The sequence below is a fragment of the Parasteatoda tepidariorum genome, chromosome 1 (genome assembly GCF_982258835.1).
Source record: "Parasteatoda tepidariorum strain Cologne lab strain chromosome 1, Ptep-v5.0, whole genome shotgun sequence".
NCBI classification, from domain to species: domain Eukaryota; kingdom Metazoa; phylum Arthropoda; class Arachnida; order Araneae; family Theridiidae; genus Parasteatoda; species Parasteatoda tepidariorum.
In genome coordinates this window covers 48,369,642-48,393,490 of record NC_141755.1, presented here as the reverse complement: position 1 = coordinate 48,393,490, position 23,849 = coordinate 48,369,642, and the positions used below count along the sequence as shown (strand labels likewise).

At 26.6% G+C, this 23,849-nt stretch overlaps 2 protein-coding genes across 2 annotated transcripts in view; one reads left to right on the top strand and one right to left on the bottom strand.

Moving 5' to 3' along the window:
• Positions 1-22: 22 nt before the first annotated feature.
• Positions 23-1,948, top strand: LOC147816440 (uncharacterized). The gene has a single exon (XM_087163122.1). The coding sequence runs from the start codon at positions 388-390 to the stop codon at positions 1,894-1,896; it is 1,509 nt and encodes a 502-aa protein (XP_087019248.1). The 5' UTR covers positions 23-387; the 3' UTR covers positions 1,897-1,948.
• Positions 1,949-7,265: 5,317 nt separating this feature from the next.
• The window catches only part of LOC107440403 (putative ATP-dependent RNA helicase DDX10), a 38,186-nt gene continuing 21,602 nt past the window's right edge, over positions 7,266-23,849 (bottom strand). The window contains exons 11-19 of the mRNA XM_087163115.1: positions 20,025-20,126; positions 18,956-19,043; positions 15,835-15,923; positions 14,657-14,960; positions 13,475-13,591; positions 11,642-11,806; positions 11,473-11,550; positions 10,152-10,393; positions 7,266-7,482 (exon numbers count right to left, since the gene is read on the bottom strand). Coding sequence (XP_087019241.1) covers positions 7,341-7,482; positions 10,152-10,393; positions 11,473-11,550; positions 11,642-11,806; positions 13,475-13,591; positions 14,657-14,960; positions 15,835-15,923; positions 18,956-19,043; positions 20,025-20,126 — 1,327 coding nt within the window. The 3' untranslated portion in view covers positions 7,266-7,340. The remainder of the gene's footprint in view (positions 7,483-10,151; positions 10,394-11,472; positions 11,551-11,641; positions 11,807-13,474; positions 13,592-14,656; positions 14,961-15,834; positions 15,924-18,955; positions 19,044-20,024; positions 20,127-23,849) is intronic.

Below are 23,849 nucleotides of genomic sequence, written 5' to 3'. Positions count from 1 at the left end.
TTTTGGCTGAAACTTAGTTTACTTAACAGTTAAGATTGAGTTTTTGAAAAATAAAATTTTGTTTGAAATTCGTAACTCTTTTTTTAAAAGTACATAATAAATAGGATCATGTAAAAAATAAATTTCATTAAATATTATCGATTCGTGCCTCATTTTAATTTTTGATCATGTTTAATTATTTCAATTTTTTTAAGATGGCATCTTCAATAAATATTTACTGCTACAGTTTGGTTTCGGTATGTCTTGTGATTGTTCTCAAGTAATTTACAATAAATTCAAATAACGTGTAATCTTATTGCATGAAGTTCTACGATTCTTCACCATCTTACAGTGATTAAGACATTAAGAGAAAATCCTGTTGATATTACCAACAACTACTTATTAAAAATGTTTAAGGTTGACGATTGCTTCAAATCTTGTGGTATATTTAATGAAATTCTAGTAAAGCGCTTTGAAGAAAACTTTAATCCAAAAAACAATTCTCGCCTTTGGATCACCCCAGGTCATATAGTATTTACCACAGAAGATACTAAAGTTCACACGTGTGATGCTAGACCATATGATTTTAGTACTTCACCTAGTGAAGCAGAAACTGATGAACTTCTTGTCACAACATCTCCAGTGTTGGATTTATTTTTCGATACTGAAGGCAAGTCCACTCGTATGTTTTTAATTCTACAAAATGGTGATGTGCAAATTTTTGAATACAGAATTTTACTGTTCGAATGGGCCAGAATTGGTTATTTTAATGTAAATATAACATCCCCTAACAGTAATAACAATCACCATAATCTTGTTACTCATGTCTTGATATCTTACAATCAGAACTTTATATATTGGACTGAGAAAACAGGTCCATCTGATACATGTTTTAGCTTTCATAAAAGGGAGATACCTCTGAATGGGGTGCGAGAGATTACTCAAAGTGCTATTGGTGTTCCTCAAAAATTATTCAAAAACTGTCCAGAGTTTGACGTAGTAGAAATTAGAGATAATCTGTGTCTTGTGCCACGTCTGCCAAATTCTATCAATATCTATATTATCATCTCAGCTCGTTCTCATGTTTGGCTTTTTCACATGGATGGAAAACTATTGTGGCGAGGTATCATAACTGACAGCCCTATGGATTTTATTTCTTTATGCACTAAAGCTGTTGGTTTATGGAAGCCTACTGGAGTAGTTAAAGTTTGTAAACTTCTAGATCCAGTCAAGAATTTTGCATATATGCTACATAATGAGTCTTTAATTTCTATTGCACCGAATGGTGAGATACGCCATAATGTTTCTTTGAATATATCACCGAATAATATTGAAAAAGCATTTATTATGCAAAATGCTCTTTGCATATTTACTGAAGAATGCAAGCAATTAAAAATTTATAACTGCACTAAAGGTGAATTTTTACAAGACTTTGAATTAAATGAGTTTTCTCCTGTTACTGGTATTTGGTATCATTCATCTAGTATACCAAGTTTAGGATTCTACTGTGACAGTACAATTTATAAACTTAACTACAAGTCACTTAACTCCCTTTTAATTTCAGATGTGCCATGCTTGTGGCATATATTAAATTTATTAAAAAATGAACATTTTCATGTATTTTCTATAATACGAGATATAGTGTACCATAGTTTTGAAAGTAGTGATATTCCACCATTGAAGAATGTACCACGTGTACTTCAGAGCGAAGCTTTGATATTGGCTCTTTTGCAGTCTTGTCGAGATAAAGGTTTTAAATCCGACAACTTTCCGATTAAAAATGTTAACGAGTTCCTAGTGAGTAATAGTGCTGTTCTACCTGAAACAAAACTGCGAGAACTTCTTGATCCATTAGTGGAGTGTTTTAAAAAGCTTGAAAAATGTAGAATTGAGCAGTATCAGTTACATGTCCAATGATGATGCTCCATCAGTTCCCCAAATTTGTATTAAAAATATATGTTGAAATTTATTGTTCATCTTGCATTTTTTTCGTTATATATTATTAGATAATATTTTTGTATGAAGAATATTTTCTTACCCAAATATAAGAAAACATTATACAGTCAAACCCCGCTATAGTGAACCTTCAAGGGACCACAATTTCGGTTCACTATAACCAGGAGTTCACTATATCCGTTACACAAGCAATTTAACTAATAGTTCCCAAACTCCTCCCTTTTATTACACGTTATTCAAATAAATGACTGAAAAATATTATGCAGTAGCAAAAAATTCGTTATTTTTCATTACTCTTCGTCTTGCGTACAAAAAAAAAAAAAAAAAATTATAAATTAGTAATCTTTAGCTGATGAGAAATCCTCAACATCAGATATAGAAACACTTCCCGACTATCAGATAATTTTTCCTGAATTTCTGTTATTCCGCTTTTTAAACCTGTCTAAACTGCCATTCGAGCACATGAAATCGCTCATAAAATCGCTTAGCAAATTTTTGGACATTCGATTGGTGAATCACTTCAGTAATGTTCTTCAACATCCTTGTGATCAGCTTTTTTCTGCCATCTGAATTTTTTTCATGAGCAGAAATTACTAATTGCCTGTTTTTCCATATGTTACAAATTGCAGATTTGGATAGTTTATATTCCCTGCAAATATCAGTTTGATTGCATCCATTTTCAATTTTTCTGATTATGCCCATTTTATCATCAACAGGGATGAGATTAGCCAAAAGGCAAAAAAGCTGAATTTCCACGATAGTAAATTTTACGCAAGCGCAACCCTTTAATAATAAATTCCAGACAGTTTCAGGTAATAAATAATGTGTTGATATACAATTGTGTACTAATCTATTATTATATAAATGATTACATTGATATTTAACATTTAGTGAAAATAAAAATCACCAATTGAAAAAATAAAGCTGGAAATTATATTTTTCCTCAGTTCACATAAGAGACAATTATTACTTGAAAAACTACCTGGTTTAGCAAATTAAAACTACTGAGAATTTACATTAATATTTCATTTCTTTTAATAAATACTGTTATGTGATTTATAGTAAATATATCAGTAATATTACTTTTTAAATTATATTGAAAACAAAAACTTTAACAATGGACCGAATCATTATGATCATATCATAGTCTAATCTAAGTAGAGCCCTCTGAAACATATCAATAACAGTGAAGTAGAAATATATAGTAACTCCTTAACATACAAAAATTGCTATTTTAGTTTGAAAAATTACATGACAATCAGCAACAGTTTAGATAATTGTTTTTCATTTGATAAGAATTTTGCATTTTATAGCATAAATAACAGCAATTATAAGTAAAATTTTGATGATGAGTTAATTAACTCTTTTTCCAAAATAAATAAATTAAATCCCTTTTTAAGTGATTGCTTTTGTTTGCTATATCTTTTATGTTTGCTATATTTAGTTGTTAGTCCATCTTAAAACATCTTGTGATAAATCCTATTTTTTCTTCTTTGCAAGCACAGAATGTAAGTTTTGAATATATTACCTTCCAGTTTCTCTGATGTTGTAACACTTACATATACTAATAATCGTCGTTAGAAAAACAGTCACCTTTATAGTAACTAATTTTAAAAAAATTACTTCTTACAAGAATCGCGATAGTTGATCTTAAAATTGCGTGAATATGAATAACAATTATGGATTTTGAAATCACATGATTATGAAACTAGATATACGATTTTGAAAATGAGAAAACACAAACTGGGATATAGAATTTTCAAAACGCGTAAATACAAATCACGATTCATAATTTTTAGATAGCGTAAATACGAATCATGATGCGCAATTTTTAGATTGCATAAATAAAAATTATGATGCATAATTTTTAGAATGAGTGAATGCAAATCTCAATGCCTTATTTTAAAATCACATATAAATACGAAAATCAATGGTTGATATTATAAACCGCATGAACAAATCAAGACATTGAACTTTAAACTTGAGTGAATACCAATCGCTTCATAGGTTTTTAAAAAGGCGTAAATAAGAATCACAATATCGGATTTTTAAATCTCGTAAATAAGAATCGCAACGTACAATATTCAAATCGTGTGAATAAGAATCGCAACACGCAAATATGAAAAGCTATGTTTGATATTAAAATCGTATGAATAAGAATCGAGATATTAGCAGATTCCAGGCTTGGGACCTCTAAAAGATTTGTCAAAAGCAGCGTCGTTTGAACTACGAAAATCGGATTTATCTGGAGGGCGGGTAAAAAATTCGGAAAATCTTACCTGCTGCGTGTAAAAGGGGAGAAAATAGCAAAAATAAGTAAAAATGAGAAAGGATTGGTAGCTATGTAGTTTGAATTTTCTGAAAAAACGGAATATCTATAAAAAAAAGTGAAATTTTTAGAAAATCTGAATTTTTGATAACAAAAAAGCTGAAATTCAAGAGATAAAAGTGAAAAAATCTCATCCCTGCATCAATGGAGAACGTTTTACGTTTACTGCTCGCCATATTTAAATTTGAGACACTTGTTTGCAGGATTTTTTTAACTGAACTTAGAGCAAAAAGGAGTTGAAATGAGGGCCTTATCAACACATATTAGTGTCTAATCCTTTGACCAATAATGAATAATTTACTCATTCCCTCTGACAGAAAATGCATATTGATCCCACTGACACCTTACAGATGCATCGTCTGCCTGGGTTGGAAACATCTGCTTGGTTTGTTTAGGGGTGGGAAAGTGAGATAAAAGAAGCAAACAAGAAAAAATGCTTATCACTACATTCCCCTCTATAGATGGTTTTGAAAATTGGTATATGTATTTATTTTGAAGTAGAAATTTCAAAATTATTAAAAAATTTTTTTTTTTAAAAATCAGTCGAAGACAGAAAAAAGCTCATTACATCCAACTTCCTCACTTTTGTGGTTCACTATATTCACAAAAAATAACATTATCCATGTATAGCAAGGCACGGGACCGAACATTTCGTTCACTATATCCGGGAGTTCACTATAAACCGTGTTAACTATAGCGGGGTTTGAATGTATTAAGCTTCCTATTCTTTCTATTAATCATAATAGAAAATACTATCAACCTTCTGCTTCTAAATAAGAAATAATTCTTATTTCAAGACAGCTTCTTAAAAAGAGCCATAGTCAGAAGGTTAAATTTTCATCTTCAAGAAATGATTCTATAAAGGTGGCTATATTTGTAGCGCCCTTTTAATCCTTTGCGGTCGTATGTCTACTCTCAGCCACCAACGCTTTTTTACTGTTCCAATCATATATCTGCTCTCAGCCACCGCCTTTTTTCTGTTCCAGTCGTATGTCTGCTTTCAGTCACCACAGCAAAAAACCATACTGATCTTTTACTAAGTCGGCAAGCTTCAGAGATATGTAGAATTTTAAATAATATTTTATAAATTGTGTTTAAGTAAATTAATTCCAACCAGCATGAACTTAATACGACCACAAAGAGTTAAAAATGAAAAATTTGGATTAATTTTTTAAACTCTTTCTATTTCGTTTCTGAATAAGAAAATGATATTCCACACAACTTTTTAGTTTGTAGGTTTTTGTTTATAAATACTTCTTATCAAAATTAGATAACTAATTTAACCATATTTGCTCAAAATTCAACATACAGAACTTAAAGTTGAAACTTCTCTTCAATGTGAAAATTACATTTTTTTCTAAAGCTCTAAATGATATGAACTAGTGTTGGTTTAGTTATTTTAATTTATGTGTATTGTCATATAATGGAAACTTTGTTAAATTGAACTTCCAACCTAGGTGTAGAGATATTTTTCTTTTTTTGAAAAATTTTATTCATTCAACTTTTTGAGAGGGCAACATAATAATTAAAGATTTTTATAGTTATAGTATTCAATTACTTAGTAAGATTACAATTAGGTTGTGATAAAAAATGTAAAAGTGAGCTGTTGTTTATGTAATACAAAAAAAAAATATATGTAGTTAAAATATTTATAACTGCTGAATTCAATTAGAGCAAAATAATACATAAGGTAAAATTTTAAAGAATTATATGAATATGATTCAAATATTATATCTTATTACTCAGATAAATATAAAAAAATAAATAAAATATTACTTTAAATGTTTCTGATTTAAATCTCAAATTATAATCAATTATAATAACAATATGTCTTTATAATGTAGAATTGCTAATTATATTAGAATTGGAAATGTATCGATGAGTAAAATATGTGTTTATAATCTATAAATGTATTTTTCTGTATACAGTTGACATAAAAAGGTATAAATCTTTATGTTTTAATTCCTTATTTAATAATAATTTTAACTTAAGATTGATATTCTATGAGCAAACTGAAGATGGAAACTACATTTTTAATTCTACATAATTTATTTGTTTTGATGGATTACTTATAACTTTATTTCATATGGGTGGGGGAAATTTATTATTTTAGAATTATAATTTTAACTACATAAAGGAATCATTTAGTACATATTTTTGAAAATTAAGACTTTTACTGTAAGAAAGCACTACTACAGGAATTTCAATTAATAAAAATGTTTTGCTATTATAGAAAACAGATTTGCAATTATTATTTTATTAGTATAATAACACACACTTCCTGTTGTTCTAAGCTTTTCAAACTATTCAGTAATTTTCATTACCATTTCTAAAAAATTATTTTTTTTCATTTTAACTATTAAGATTCAAGAGATATTATACTTGTTTCACTGTTGCTTATCATTTTTAGAATTTTGCTTTGTTTGAATTTGTAATGCAATAAATTCTGTGTTAAATAATGTATAAAACTTAAACTGGAATTAATAGCGGTGGCACAGACTAAAAAAAATGATTAATTTAATTTTTTATATAATTAACTTATTAGAATCATGTAGCACCTACATTAGAATATAACTATTTATGAAGATAGAGTATGACTTATTATGCAACATTAAAAGAAATCCCATCATGTATAGAAATCATAATAGAATTATAGTACCTAGTTATGTTAAAAAATAACTATAAATACTTATTAACTGAAATTAATGTCTCTACTGAATAATCCCCCCCCCCAAAAGTGATTGCTCTTTATATTAATTTATATGATGTTGCTTTGTATACTGTTAATATTTGTATACTTTTTTTCTCTCCATAAATTATACTTTGAACTTTCTTTTCAGTTTATAATTCTATATTCCAAGAATAAAATCTTAAAAAAAGTACAATCTGACATATTAATAAGTGTTTATTTGCTTGTGTTTTAGGTTAATTATAGATTAATGAATAATGAAGATTAATGAATAATTTAGTCAAACTAAAATACAAAGAAAAAGGAAGCAAATTTTGTAAAACAAATAAATTATTTAATACAAATATAATTTTATATTTACAAAACCTATACATTAAGTAGGACTAATTAGCTATTAAGGAAATGAAGTGCTAATTGTTCATCATCCTCCAGAGTGCGATTCTGCTTTTCTCTTTTCACTTTGGCTACACTGCTGTTCAACTTTTGCTTCTTGCTTTTAGCTTGGGAAATTAATTTTTTTCTTTTGCCGCTAAAAGAGAAATTAAGGATGATTAATTAACAGCACCAGAAGATTAACAATAAAAATAAATGCTTAAGATGAGATAAGTGAATGTCGTTATATAGTTTAAGAATGTTATGTTCAATTGCAATGAAAACAAAATGTTAATTTCTATACGCCTTCAAACAATATCAAAATAATGAATGAATTCTACATTAAACTCCTGACTATCTGTAGACAGGTTATCTCCATTCTTCTGACAGAACAATATTGCATGAAAGAATTGTTCTAGTAAATGCGAATTTTAAATATTCTTAGTATTTTGCTCATTGAAGATCTTGTCTTCATAAAATTCTGCCCCATGATATCCTACAATGCCCAAAATACCATACCATATATTTTGCTCATTATTACACCATTATATTTTGCTCACATCATAAACTACTTAACTTCTTTAAAAGGGAAATATTAAATATTACTTCAAATTATAAATTTAGTTAAAACCTGTTAACTACATGATAACTGAAACCAACACTTTAACTGTACACTTTTGATCAAAACTAAAACACCACTGGCATAAATTATCTTAGTCAAACACAGTTTAGATAAATTTGCTAGGGTAAAATTTTTGTAACTGAATTATTAAGTTGAAATTTTTTAAAACCTAGTTTTATTATTGAAATCATTATGAAAAAGATTGTATGTGTAACATATACATAAGATAAAAATAACAGTAGAGTAAGAAAAAAGAATTTTTTTCTGTGTAATTATTGCACACATGTATTTTTTCTTTAAATTAAAGCTTATTACTCTGTTATGCTGTTAACAAATATGAAGTATCTAATTTTCAAAACTACCAAAAATTATACCTATATATTTGAAAGGAAATACACAACACATATTTAAAATCTAATTATTTGTAAAATAATTGTACATTCAGTACCACTACTTTATATACACTGAAAGTTAAACTGCTTTATATATGTGTATTCTTAATATTAAGTACAAAAGGGAATTCTCAACTAGTAAAACAATTTTGTATGAGGATTTAAATTATATTTTTCATATAACAGGGTTGCCTCTCCTAAAACAAAACCAATTTCTCGGAGCTTTCCAGAGTCAAATTTAAAGAATTTTAGTTTTTAATGATTCTATGGTGAAAGAAGAAGATTCAGGGGTGCCATTTATATGTTGAGATGGTGGAATATTAAGGTGTGGGTGTTTGTATATTATGGTATAGTGGATTAAGTTGAAGATAGTAATGACAAATTGAAGATTGCGATGAAAACAGAAGGGTGATGAAAATAATAGTTGAGCCGGATTAGAATTAATAAAAAGGCTTTTATTTTATGTATTTGTAGAGCTCGAGGTATCAAATATACATATATTATCCATAAGAATTTCAGTTGAATCAATTTTTGCATAATAATATTAAATAAGGACAGGCCATGGGAGACAAATCCCCCACAACCTGCCTAATCAAAAGCCAAATTAAAAAGTATATGTAATTTTGTTCTCAACGGACACAGAAGCATGGGTAGGAGATCCAAAATTGGCGATCTATTAAAATATTACATAGCCAAAACAAAGCCAACCAGCCTATCAATATGGGTTTAAAAGAATACCTTGGCGATCACGAGTCGCCAACAAATTTATGTGAATTATTACAACCATGCAACCGAAACATTTAGCCGTTGGAAAATTAGAATAAAAAGTTATAAATAGATTTTTGTTTTCGATTAAAGGCGACAGTGAATATATAAGTCTGCATTAGTAATGAAATAAAAAAAGTATCCGTTACATTAATCTAGAAGAGAAGAAATAAATATTTTATGTTTGTTTTAAAAAGATTAAGTTTGTGATTTATTTTAAATATAATTCTATTAATAAAAAATCAGCTTAAGTAATGAAAGATATTTTAAAAGATAGAAAATAAATATGTGTATGCCAATTGTGGCATCACAGATTCATATTAGCGAATTTCTAATTTTAAAATTTTATTCACATATACATTAATATGACTTAATGATAAAAGCCAAAAACTATTTTAGAAATATTTTAATCTCAATTTATTAACTTTTTTTGTGCTTAAAATTTTCATGACAGTTCACAAAATTGAATAACCAAACAAAATATTTATAAGTATATTAAATTATATTGAAACTATAATGCTGTTATATTCATTATTACAGGTTCAAGATGATTTAAAAAATGTTCACAATGATCTTACTGTTTTAAAAATTTATAAAAAAATATGCTTTTTTAATAGGAAGTGGAAATAACAAAACTATTTATTAGAATTATTTTTAAAAATATCATTGATATCAAGAAAAATAAATGATAATAGTAAACAGTCATTAAGATATGATTGGTTATCGAAAGCAGTTTTAATGCCTGATAATGAATATAAACATGCTAGTGTTAAAATTGTGTGAAATTATTTTATTAATTGATAATACTTTGAGAACTTCCAAAATTAATTGTGACTTTCTCTGAGAATTCCAGGTTTTCCCGGTTTCCATTGCTCACCCTGATTATATTATTTATAATAAAATATTAATTTATAAATAAAAAGAAACTTTAATCTTAATTATCTCATTTACCGATAATTGGCTGCTGATGTATGTAACTTTTCTAGTATACCAGACTAAAACTGAACTTTAAAAAAAGCTAATAGATAAAAAGAAAGCACACCCTACCTGAAAGTTTCAATTTTGTCTACTAATTCCTCCTCAGAGCTTTCAGCTTCACTGTTTATGTTCATTTCAGCTCCAGAACCAGCAAATCTGTCAGATTCCTCAGTATTGTCTCCACTAGAATCATTAGAACTTATATGATTTTTTAATCGTTCATTATTAACGGAACTCTCTTCTTCACTCTCAGACGAGTACATGTTATTTGGATCAATCATAGAATCTTCATTATCCTTGTCAGAATCATCCTATTAATACAAAGTGAATCAAACAAATGATTATTAAATTTAGTAGCATTGTTTAATACTTATTAAATTTAAATGCTACAAGAAAATCAAACAGATTCCAAAAACTAAGTGATTTTTTTTTATTGCTTCTAGATATACTTAACTAAATTTAACTCAGTGGCTGGACAGCTCATAGAGGGACAAGGCCTACTGTGCCCATCTCAGTTTTCGTGACCTTGGGCTCTGGGGCAGATGTTCCGGTCAGCCGAACCTCCAGTTTTTAGTTCCCAAGCATGCTTGGTACTCATTTAATCGACCCACTGAAGGGATGAGTCAACCTTGCCTGGCCCGAGGATTGAACCAGGGACCTGCGGCACGACAGCGCAAAGCGCTACCGCTCAGCCACCTGGCGTCTTCTAGATATACTATCTCTGTATAATTTCATACTTATTATTTATTTATCTCATATTTATTTAAAATGCAATTGCGTAAAAAATTTTTTTTTTTAATCAAAAATACTTTAAAATTTGTATGCTTACAGTTTTAATTTGCATTAATAGCTAAAATGTAACATTTAAAAAGCAATTGAATGGCAATTGATGTAGAGAGAGGAGTTGAGACAATTTTAAATAACTAACAAAGAATAACCTTATTACAGACGAGTACCTCAGTAAGTTCTGAGTCATAAGTTTCTTAGTCAAGCCAAAATGTTTGATTTTCATAATTTGGAAAAATATGCATACCAATACAATAAATACAAATTCTAAAATAGAATCTTTTATTTTAAATTAATAATAATAAGAATATGTTAATGTCTCAGAAGTGTTTTATTACACATGATCCTAAGTAGAGATTTCATAGATTAAATAACTAACAAAGAATAACCTTATTACAGATGAGTACTTCAGATAGTATTTAGTTTCTTAGTCAAGCATATAATCTTAATTTTAATGATTTGAAAAAATAATTTGCAAAATAATAATATGCAAACCAAATTCCAAAATAAAATTTTTTATTAAAATTAATAATAAACATGCGTTAATTTTCCAGAAGTGTTTTGTCACATCTGATCCTAAATAGACACTTTTAAACAAGCTTACTTCAGAATCTTTTAAAGTTGGAGGAGCCCCAGCTGGGTTTTTTAGCCATCTATCCTCTTTCTTTTTCAGTCTTTCAGCCTAAAATGGAAATAAATAATTAGTTAATAATTGTCATAAAATTTGCAAATTTCTTCCAAAAAAAAAAAAAGCCCTTTAAATTATTTCTTACTCTATGTCTAGCTTTTATCTTTTCCTTGTAAATTCGTCTATCTATTTCATTTTCTTTATCAAGTATAGGTTTCACTTTATCTATGCTATAATCTTCCTCTAATAATCCTAGTTTTGGATCAGCAGCTAAATCTGGTATCAACTGTCCACCAACTTCCCGAAGAGGCTAAATTAAAAACAAAGAAGATTTATATGCAAAAATAAATGATTCACTGTTATTAAAAGATCTAATTAAGAATATTTTTTTTTAAATTAAGAAGTGTTAAGATTTATATGATAACAAGTAACACTTGGTGTTAAAAAAAAGAAGCAAATTCTATTTTAAAATTAAAAGTTGTTCCTGCATAGGTAATTAAAAAAAATATTCAGTTTTAATGTTTAATTAAAAAAAAAGTAAGTTACATGATAAGATGATTTGAAAAATAAATTTATTTATTACTTTATTATTCAAATTTCAAAGAAACGTGCATTAATCATACGAAAGAAAAAAGTGACATTTTTCTATTTCACAATCTCAAAACAAATAATTAATTACAATCAGAAAGATTAAAAAAATAAGAGATGGAAGCCATACAGAATTTAGTTATTTTATTTTAAAATTTACAAAACATTTGAAATTTGTTATTGCAAGACCTGTATGAAAGTTAAAGCTCACAGATACACACACACATCACATTTCAAACAATTATTTTGTATAAGATTGAAGAAGTCTAAGTTATCTCAAGTTTTTAACTTAAGGGGTTAATTATTTTAGTAGAAACTAGAGGTTAAGTTTCATAGTACTTAATTACTAATTACAATATTTAGAAGTAATTATAATAGAGGTAATGTCCTCAGCTAGTTTTGTTCATCAGCCCCCTTGATTGTTTCACATTCATATTTGTTTCTTTTAACACATTATTACATCAAAATTAAAAAATAATCAGTTAAAAGATAAAATTTTATTGCAGTAATATAAAATTGGTTGTAAAGGTTAAATTTGCAATCTGAGTGGGATATAAGTAAACCTAATGTAGGATATAAGTAATTTAAAAAATATTTCTGCAAAAAAAAAAAAAAAAAAAAAAAAAAAACTAATTAAGACAAAAAATGAGAAATAGTGGGAAAAGTTGATTTTTAAAACTAGTTATTTTGTATTCATTAATTTCATTTGTAGAACTAAAAAAATTTTTACAATAAAACTTGTGAAAGTAATATAACATTTAAGTACATATAACATTTCAGTAAATATAACATATTGAATAATAAATAAAACTTAATAAAAAAACAAATGTAACTTATTTACCATTTAAAATTGTAAAAGAGAAACTAAATATCACTATCATTAAATCTTGCACTATATTGCAATATGCAATTATGTATTTATAAAGTTTTTAATTTTAAACCTCTAGATTGAAATCAAAAATGTAAAAATAAGAGACAATAATATTAAGAACTGATGATAGATAAATATTACTGGTAAGTGGTAAATAGCTTTAAATGAGAAATGGGTAAATAATTTTTAATCATATATCATAAATTTTATGCTGATTACAGCTAAAGATATTTAGATCTTTTTTATAAAAAAAAATCATGTTTTTTTTTCTTTTTAGACTAATAACAATGCACAAAACAGTCATCATTATCAAAAGATTTTTGTTTTCAGTTATAAGTTATTTTATCTTAATTTTCTTTTTATCCATCTGTTTAAATTGGAAGATAATTAAATATGAGTGAATCATTAATAGCTCAAAATATAGAATCAGAAAATAATATTTTAAAAATAAAAAATATTTTACATTAGTCATTTCAGTGCATTAGTTTATTAAGTCATATTGAAGGAAAATAAACTTACATTTCCTTCTTCATCATACTTTAGAACAGTATTAAGTTTTGTCTTCTTTTTTAAAGCTTTCTTGACCAAAGCGGCTTTGGAAAGAACCTTATGAGTTTTACTTTTTTCTTCCCAATCCTAAAAGAAAAAACAAAAATTATAATATTTTTGTAACTTTTTCTTAAGCAAACATATGTCTAATTCTCTATTTTTGGGCGTACCTGTAAATGTTTATTTTTAAAAAAACCAACCTTAACTTAAAGACGTAAACGAGTAGTAAAATTGAAAGCAACTGTTTAGGATAGCAGTTATTAACGAATTCACATGAATCAGCTGGGAAAAGTAGTATTGAGAAACCGAATATTTAAAAGCTTTATTTTTGCTCTGGCGAGGGACGAGCATGCGAAAACCATATCTTCTGTTTAGATCACAAAAAATTTTATGAATGTAACAAAGTAAAAAATTACCGTTAAGTCTTAATGGATGTATGGAAGAGAAATTGCATTTGTCTAAATGTATTTTTTTAGTAGTACAAAAATCAGCATAAGTTCCTTGTAAGTGGTTTAGATGGGCTTTGATTTTTGACGGGAAGAGGAGTAAATGACTAATCAAGTAAGATATAAAATCACACAGGGAGTTTGGGATGAGATTACTCAAGGCTTAAAATAAAACCTAAAACTAAGCAGTCGTTAATACTGGTTCGAATAAAATAACATTTAAAATGCAGGGGTCTGCCCAGGCCAAATTTACTACCGTTTATCGGTACCTTCACAAATTCAACTTTAGTAAAAATGGTAGTTTCACAAACTATTTTTCTTAAAATTTTATTTTTGTATCCCTTAAGAAACGATAAATCTATATTTTTGTGTTGAATTTTTAATATAATTTTTAATTTTCACAAATTATGTCTAAATTTTCACAAAATAGGTACCTGTCAGAAAAACCCAGACAGACCCCTGAAATTGCAAAAAATTATTAAATGACAAAGAAATATCTAGAAATCAAAAATGACTGGATATCTCATAAATTTACTATTGACTAACAATAACTAATAAAAACACTAACATAATACAAATTTACATTTTTTTTTATTGAGGCATATTTTTAAGAGTACTCTGAAGAACTGTCCTGTAAACTATTTTTCGTGATATTTTGACTTGTGATAGTGGTTACAACTTGTTTTTAAATAGAAAGCAAACATACCTCTTCCACATCAGATAAAATTTCAAGCTGTTTCATGGGTATTAAATATTCATAGTCATCTTGATCTGGTGAATCCTCATCATCACAATTTATAATTCTTATGGGCATTTTATGAGCTTTAAGATGTTTCTGGGCATTTTCTTCATTTATAATTGAAGAGTCAATATCTAATGACTCGTCTTCAGACGAATCTTCATTTTTTTGCTTTATTTCAGTGTTTGAATCTTTAACAGAGGCATTTTTATAACCTTTTACATGCTTTTCCAAGAATCGAATTCTTGGTACAAAATTGAGCCCAAGTGACCTGGAAAAAAAAAAAAAGAAACAGATTAAGTTGGTAAGATAAAGCTTATTGATGTTAGGTTTAAATCAATATGATTATGAAGGGTATTCTAAATTCTAGTTCTTTTAGAAAAAACTCAACCACAGGGTTTGTGTCATCAGTCACAAACACTTAGAAAAAAAATTTCTTTAACTTTTTTTCAAATTTCCTTTTATTTTTCATTTTTGTATTATTCACATACATAAAATATATTACAAAACACTTTTATAAGTTTACAAAGTTTGAAAAAAAATTGGAAGTATAAAGTGAGAATATTAAATGAAAAGATTTAGGTAGACATGATAATTTAGACACATATAATGGCCACACATTTTTTTATATTAATTATTATTATATTTCTGATGTTATTTAATGTATATTAACACTATTTTTAAGAGCAACTGTTAGCACACTGAAGGAAATATTGTTTTCAGTTAGTATAAATGCCTAAACTAGATTTTTGATTGTGTAAGAGTTTCTGATAAATGTTAAATCAACTTACTGTAAAAAATTATTTTTAAAAGTTAATGTAATTTTATATAATGTATAAAACTTCAGAGTAGACAACATTTAATAGAGAAGAAATCAATTTGTTTGTTTAAAATATGTCTGAAACCTAAATTAAGTCAATTTTCTTAATTTTTGTGTATTTTAATAGTTTCAAGATTTTCAAAAATTAAAAAATTCTTCAGTTTCCCTGGAACAAATTTTGATACAGTTCAAAAGCTGAAATAAATTTAATTTTCAGAATGAAAACCAAACAGATATTACATTATTTATAATATAAATTTTTGAGTGGAATATAATACAAGATTAAATAACTGTTTTGCATTACATAATTACATAAAATTCTTACGTGGCATACTGGTCCACATCAATTTTCATGACATCAAAAACAGTCTTGTCCTTCATTAAATATATATTTTTCAGATAAGACTTAAAAGCCTAAAAACAAAGAGAGTAAACATCAAAATGAAATTAAGAGCATGTGAGAAGCATAACTATTTCTTCAAAAAAATTAAATAAATAAATGTTTGAGAATCATAAACATAAAATATTTTGTTTTCAAATCTTTATCAAAAGATTCAAAATAGTAATTTATACTACTGGTCTTAGTGATACTGAATGTAATAAAAACTTTGAAACAACACTACTTAGCTTTGCATATTCAGCAACACATGCTCTGCAATTCAAATTTCATTTTTATAATACAATCTTTAATTAATTTTCAGTGATACTGAACGTAATAAAACTTGGAAACAACACTAGTCAGCAATGCATACTCTGCAATTCAAATTTCATTTTTATAATACAATCTTTAATTAATTTTCAGTGATACTGAACGTAATAAAACTTAGAAATAACACTAGTCAGCAACGCATACTCTGCAATTTAAATTTTATTTTAAACTTAATTAACTATTAAAATAGCCTGCTTCATAAAAAAAATAATAATAACACCTTTGTGTGAAATTAGTGAAGAGGATGATAAAAAAAAGCTGTATATTTTAAAATAGAAGTGTAAACAGTTTATAACACTTTGACATTAAAAAAATTGCTCTCAGTTAAAAAAAAATTCATTTTTTAAAAATAATAATAATATAAATTGTATATAATGGATAGCAAAAAACAAAGAGAGTATTATTTTAAGAAGAAGAACAAACTATCTTATAGTACAGCTCTTTCATAATACTAAAACTGCTGTTTTAGTTGTTTAAAAATTTTTAAAGAAAGGAGCACATCTAATCAGAATCTTAATATCAGAAAAAATATAGTTTCCAATTAAACATATATTATTCATTTAAAGAACAATACAAATCAAATTTTTATTTTCAGCAATTAAAATTAATTTTACCATTAGGCTTACTTTAATTTTGCATCACAAATTTTTGTATCCTTTATGTATGTATATAATAAATCTATCTATCTTTCCTATATTTTTTGCTTTAATTTTACTTTTTTATTATTTGTGAAAGTTACGTAATAATTTATGTGAAAGTTCCTCCCCCATTTTGTAAATAAAATTGCAGAAGGGTAGAATCATCAGAGATCTGCCAGAAATACTACTAAAAGAAGGTCAATTATAAATAAGTCTTTCTAGGATAAGTCTGTTGTTTAATTTTGTCACTATTATGATTCCAAACCCTGAAATTTATAATTGTGTACGTAGGAAAATTATACAAATACTTGGAATAGCTAATTTTTTTTTCATACTTGTATTAAGGTACACTTCATACCTATAACAAATTTTTTGTTCAAATTCGACGAAAATTTTTACCTGATTTGTTACCATGCTTTTTATTTCACTTTTTCTACATGTTTCTGTGATTTTTTACACAATAAAGGATTCAGGTTCAGACTACAAAAACTAACCAAAAGCTATTTATAAAAACAGACACGTTTCAAATTTTTTAAATTGCCCATTTTTCTTTCGATAAAAATTTTTTTTCAATCTGATGAGTGTTGAGAAATCATCATTTTAAACTGTCTGCATCATATTTTAATTTTTGCTGTTGTCTACAGCAGGTTCTGAGTGCAAAATGCAGAATCCTATTGGTCAAATAGGGTTACTTTATTTTTGTAGAATCCAAAACTGCAATAAAAAAAAGGGGGTTCATATTTAAGATATCAAAGTTGCCCCCACTTTGCCCTCATAGGTGAGGGTGGAAAATCTAGTTTAGTAACATTGGATAACTTTTCAAATAATATGAAATTTGTTTATCCAACTTTTTCGATCCAATAAATATTTTTCAAGATATTTGATTATTACCAAACTTTTCTTACGCCCTGTTTGTATAGTCAACTTTCAATATAACGAGGCATTTAGTTTTAAAAAAAAAGGGGTCTTAAAATGTGAGGTTGTTGTATTGTGAATGTGCAAAAAAATACAAGGAACATTTATTCTTCACTAATTACTTATTTAACAAAATTATTAACTACACATAAAAATATTATTACAACTTGCGTATAAAATATTTTGTAAAGAATTAAACACAATTTTAAATTGCTCTACAACATATGTTACAAGTTTGAGAGTAGAATAATAACAGAATAACTGGTAATAACACAACATGTTTCATTTTTATATTGATATAAATATAAAAGTATGAATTAAATAATAAGATGAATTAAAAAAATGAATTAAAAATAATAAAGTGATGATTAAAAAGAATACATTATAGGTGCAACATGCTTTAAAAAAAATGCAGGTTCTAAGAAACTACTTTAAAAAAAACATACATCCAGATAACTGCAAATTTTTATCAAAATTAAAGTACAGCAAATGAGTTATGAATAACACATGTTTTAACTTAAAAATTAACTAAGAATTTTGAAAATTAACTAAAAATTGAAAACAAAATTATTTCACTCTTATTTTACAAAAAGGGTGAATAAAATCATCAAGCAATAAAAGTATTATTGATTAACTTTTCGCAAACTTTAAAACGAAAATCACAAATATTGTAAATGCATCTTTTTTTACCAAACAAATGTCTATGGCACTCTTCATATCAATTTCTACTTGACCTTGAAACATTTAATTTTGTGAAAATGGAGTAATCCGTATATCATAAATCCCCCCCCTTAAATTACTAATTCTTAAAAACTAAAATAGGAAATAAAAAAATAATTAAGCTACTTGAAACTATAGCAATAAAATAGCTGCCTTTTTGTATTAAATTAAGAGGGACATTAATTTATTTGGTCAACTTTAATAAAACAGGTACATTTTATTAGTAATTCTAAATGATGATTATAAAACAAGAGTAAATTCAAGAAATATTGCTTGCATCTACAATTAGTATTCTTAATAGAATATTTTAATTACAATCAAAATAAAATGAGAAAAATCTGTAGGTTTTTGAAAATTTAAAAAAGTCTTAGTTAATTTAAAGAACACAATCAGGATGTCCACTCTTTAAATAAAACCAAGTTTCCAAACCAAACATGGAGAAAAAAAGAAAAAAAAACACATACCCTAGATGCAGATTCTTTAAAATTTTTATCCCTTGATAGAATAGCATCGAGCTTTCTTCTTACATCTTGAAGTTTATTTGGATTAGCCCTGGTTTAAAAAGAAAACAAAAGTATTTATAATAGAAAAATGGCAGTAAATAAGGAAAATAAATAATCATATTTGAATAATTAAAATTATAAATGAAAAGTGGATAATAATTATAAAAAGTTTGGAAACAGTAAAAGTAATTTATTAAAGAGAAAGAATATATAATTAGAGAAAGTGGGGATAAAATTAATACATTTCTTGAAACAGTATTTTGTATCAAACTAAAAATTAACAAACAATATAAAACTTACTTTTTATATAGAAAAGCAGTATTTATTTTCTTACAAAGTCACAAGATAACAAGAAATCAATTTATTTATAGGAAAAAATTAATGCGATGAAATAAATATAGTGTTACTTTAATGTTTTTACAGGGAAATTTTTTTTCTTGGACCCAAATGACTTTATAACAAATAATTCCTCCCTATTCATTCACTTTAAATGTAATTTAAAAGCAGAAAATTATCTATGTACAAACGTGGCTAAGAGCTCAGAGTTTTGAGGATTAAAGCAAAATAAAAACTTATAATTGTTGATTTAAATAATTTTCTTTACCTTTTCGATTCCTTATAAATATTTGGCAAAAATAACTGAAAAATATCTAAATATTCAGTGCATCTTTATTATAAACAAGTATATTTTTTCAGGTAAATCAGACGTAAAAATAGTTATCTTTGTACACAGTAGTAAGATTTTTTTACAGGTAGGTAAGCAATAATTAGCAGTTTGGATTTCTTAGAATAAACATGAGTTCCATTGGTATAACCTGCATAAATATTTTTTATTAGTTATCAGTGTACAAAACTTAACTAAGAAGTTTTCACTGCAAGAAAGTTGCAAAGGTTAGAAAAAGTTCTTTTTTTCAGAGGAAGAAAACAGAAAGTTATCATCAGATAGTTTAGGAGCTGATTCGACACAGATAATATTATAGAGACTTTCTTTAAAAGGAAAAAAACTAATAAATTTTAAAAAAATATTTACTTTATTTCTTCAATAGGTATTTTACGATCTGCAAGTTGTTTAATCATGGAATCCTTCTCAGATGGTAATAACACTAAAAGAGATTCACCACCTTTTTCATACCTATAACAAAAACAAATTCATTTATATTTAACAAATATTTAACTGATAAGTATTAAAAATCAACAAATTGATAACACATCTAACAGTTAAAAATTGCATGCATTATAACAATCTCCAAAAATAGTATTAATCAGTCTGAAAGTGATGTCAACAAATGAAATGTAGATAAAATTCACATGAAAAGATATAAGTATCTTAACAATTTTATTTTATCATTATTCTTGCATTTTCATGAGTCTAGGTATCGAAAAACAGATTACATAGACACTCTAAAATGCTGTGAGAACTTAATGATCTTAAATCCAATTATCAATTAGTTGTTTTCTATTTCTGCATCATAACAGTCTCCAAAAATAGCATTCATCAGTCTGAAAGTGATGTAAACAAATGAAATGTAGTTAAAATTCATATGAAAAGATTAAAATATCTTAACAATTTTATTTTATCATTATTCTTGCATTTTCATGAGTCTAGGTATCGAAAAACAGATTACATAGACACTCTAAAATGCTGTTAGAACTTAATGATCTTAAATCCAATTATCAATTAGTTGTTTTCTATTTCTGCATCATAACAGTCTCCAAAAATAGCATTCATCAGTCTGAAAGTGATGTAAACAAATGAAATGTAGATAAAATTCATATGAAAAGATAAAAGTATCTTAACAATTTTATTTCATCATTATTCTTGCATTTTCATGAGTCTAGGTATCGAAAAACAGATTACATAGACACTCTAAAATGCTGTGAGAACTTAATAATCTTAAATCCAATTATCAATTAGTTGTTTTCTATTTCTGCATCATAACAGTCTCCAAAAATAGCATTCATCAGTCTGAAAGTGATGTAAACAAATGAAATGTAGATAAAATTCATATGAAAAGATAAAAGTATCTTAACAATTTTATTTTATCATTATTCTTGCATTTTCATGAGTCTAGGTATCGAAAAACAGATTACATAGACACTCTAAAATGCTGTGAGAACTTAATGATCTTAAATCCAATTATCAATTAGTTGTTTTCTATTTCTGCATCATAACAGTCTCCAAAAATAGCATTCATCAGTCTGAAAGTGATGTAAACAAATGAAATGTAGTTAAAATTCATATGAAAAGATAAAAGTATCTTAACAATTTTATTTTATCATTATTCTTGCATTTTCATGAGTCTAGGTATCGAAAAACAGATTACATAGACACTCTAAAATGCTGTGAGAACTTAATGATCTTAAATCCAATTATCAATTAGTTGTTTTCTATTTCTGCATCATAACAGTCTCCAAAAATAGCATTCATCAGTCTGAAAGTGATGTAAACAAATGAAATGTAGTTAAAATTCATATGAAAAGATAAAAGTATCTTAACAATTTTATTCTATCATTATTCTTGCATTTTCATGAGTCTAGGTATCGAAAAACAGATTACATAGACACTCTAAAATGCTGTGAGAACTTAATGATCTTAAATCCAATTATCAATTAGTTGTTTTCTATTTCTGCATCATAACAGTCTCCAAAAGTAGCATTCATCAGTCTGAAAGTGATGTAAACAAATGAAATGTAGATAAAATTCATATGAAAAGATAAAAGTATCTTAACAATTTTATTTCATCATTATTCTTGCATTTTCATGAGTCTAGGTATCGAAAAACAGATTACATAGACACTCTAAAATGCTGTGAGAACTTAATAATCTTAAATCCAATTATCAATTAGTTGTTTTCTATTTCTGCATCATAACAGTCTCCAAAAATAGCATTCATCAGTCTGAAAGTGATGTAAACAAATGAAATGTAGATAAAATTCATATGAAAAGATAAAAGTATCTTAACAATTTTATTTTATCATTATTCTTGCATTTTCATGAGTCTAGGTATCGAAAAACAGATTACATAGACACTCTAAAATGCTGTGAGAACTTAATGATCTTAAATCCAATTATCAATTAGTTGTTTTCTATTTCTGCATCATAACAGTCTCCAAAAATAGCATTCATCAGTCTGAAAGTGATGTAAACAAATGAAATGTAGATAAAATACATATGAAAAGATAAAAGTATCTTAACAATTTTATTTAATCATTATTCTTGCATTTTCATGAGTCTTGGTATCGAAAAACAGATTACATAGACACTCTAAAATGCTGTGAGAACTTAATGATCTTAAATCCAATTATCAATTAGTTGTTTTCTATTTCGACATCATAACAGTCTCTAAAAATAGCATTCACCAGTTTGAAAGTGATGTTATGAAACAAAATGTAGATAAAATTCATATGAAAAGATAAAAGTATCTTAACAATTTTATTTCATCATTATTCTTGCATTTTCATGAGTCTAGGTATCGAAAAACAGATTACATAGACACTCTAAAATGCTGTGAGAACTTAATAATCTTAAATCCAATTATCAATTAGTTGTTTTCTATTTCTGCATCATAACAGTCTCCAAAAATAGCATTCATCAGTCTGAAAGTGATGTAAACAAATGAAATGTAGATAAAATTCATATGAAAAGATAAAAGTATCTTAACAATTTTATTTTATCATTATTCTTGCATTTTCATGAGTCTAGGTATCGAAAAACAGATTACATAGACACTCTAAAATGCTGTGAGAACTTAATGATCTTAAATCCAATTATCAATTAGTTGTTTTCTATTTCTGCATCATAACAGTCTCCAAAAATAGCATTCATCAGTCTGAAAGTGATGTAAACAAATGAAATGTAGATAAAATACATATGAAAAGATAAAAGTATCTTAACAATTTTATTTAATCATTATTCTTGCATTTTCATGAGTCTTGGTATCGAAAAACAGATTACATAGACACTCTAAAATGCTGTGAGAACTTAATGATCTTAAATCCAATTATCAATTAGTTGTTTTCTATTTCGACATCATAACAGTCTCTAAAAATAGCATTCACCAGTTTGAAAGTGATGTTATGAAACAAAATGTAGATAAAATTCATATGAAAAGATAAAAGTACATACTTGCCAACTTAAAAAAACTGCCATCAGTAAAACTTTTTTTACGAAAAAATTCAAGACTATTCGAATTATTTAATAAGTAAAAATACACCACAAATGAATAATAAATACAGTAGGGAACCGATTATCCGGAACGATCGGGACCATCACTATTCCGGATAACTGATTTTTCCGGTTTTCTGAATCGCTACAAAAAGCCGTTTTTTTATTGTTAAACCCAACTAAAAAAAAATTTTTTTTAGGAAATAATCTTGAAAAGAAGAAAAAACGATGAAGTAATACACTAATGATTATTTCCAAAATGATGGTAAGGTGAACATCTTTCAAAAAAGAAAGAAAAATCCTAAAATCTTATAAGGGAAAAAAAATTTTGTTTAAAAAATGGCGGGAAAATTTATCGAATTTCGTTCCGGTTGTCTGATTTCCGGATAATGGGTTCTGTACTGTATATTAATTATAGAATCTATCACATGATTGAATGTTGATGAAGTAAAAACCAAATTTTCATTAAATTTTTTAATTGCACTTGTTAGAAAATGTACAGGATTATCTAATCAACCAACCATTTATCATCTCAAATTCTATTACAATTATTTCAAATTCTATTACAATGATGCTACTTTTTAAAAAAATGTTATATGCAAAATAAAATAGTTCTTTAAGGGTTTTCCTCTAAATCAACAACAAAAGAGGATGCTGAATTCAAAGAAGCTGAAGTAGCCTTCTTTGCTT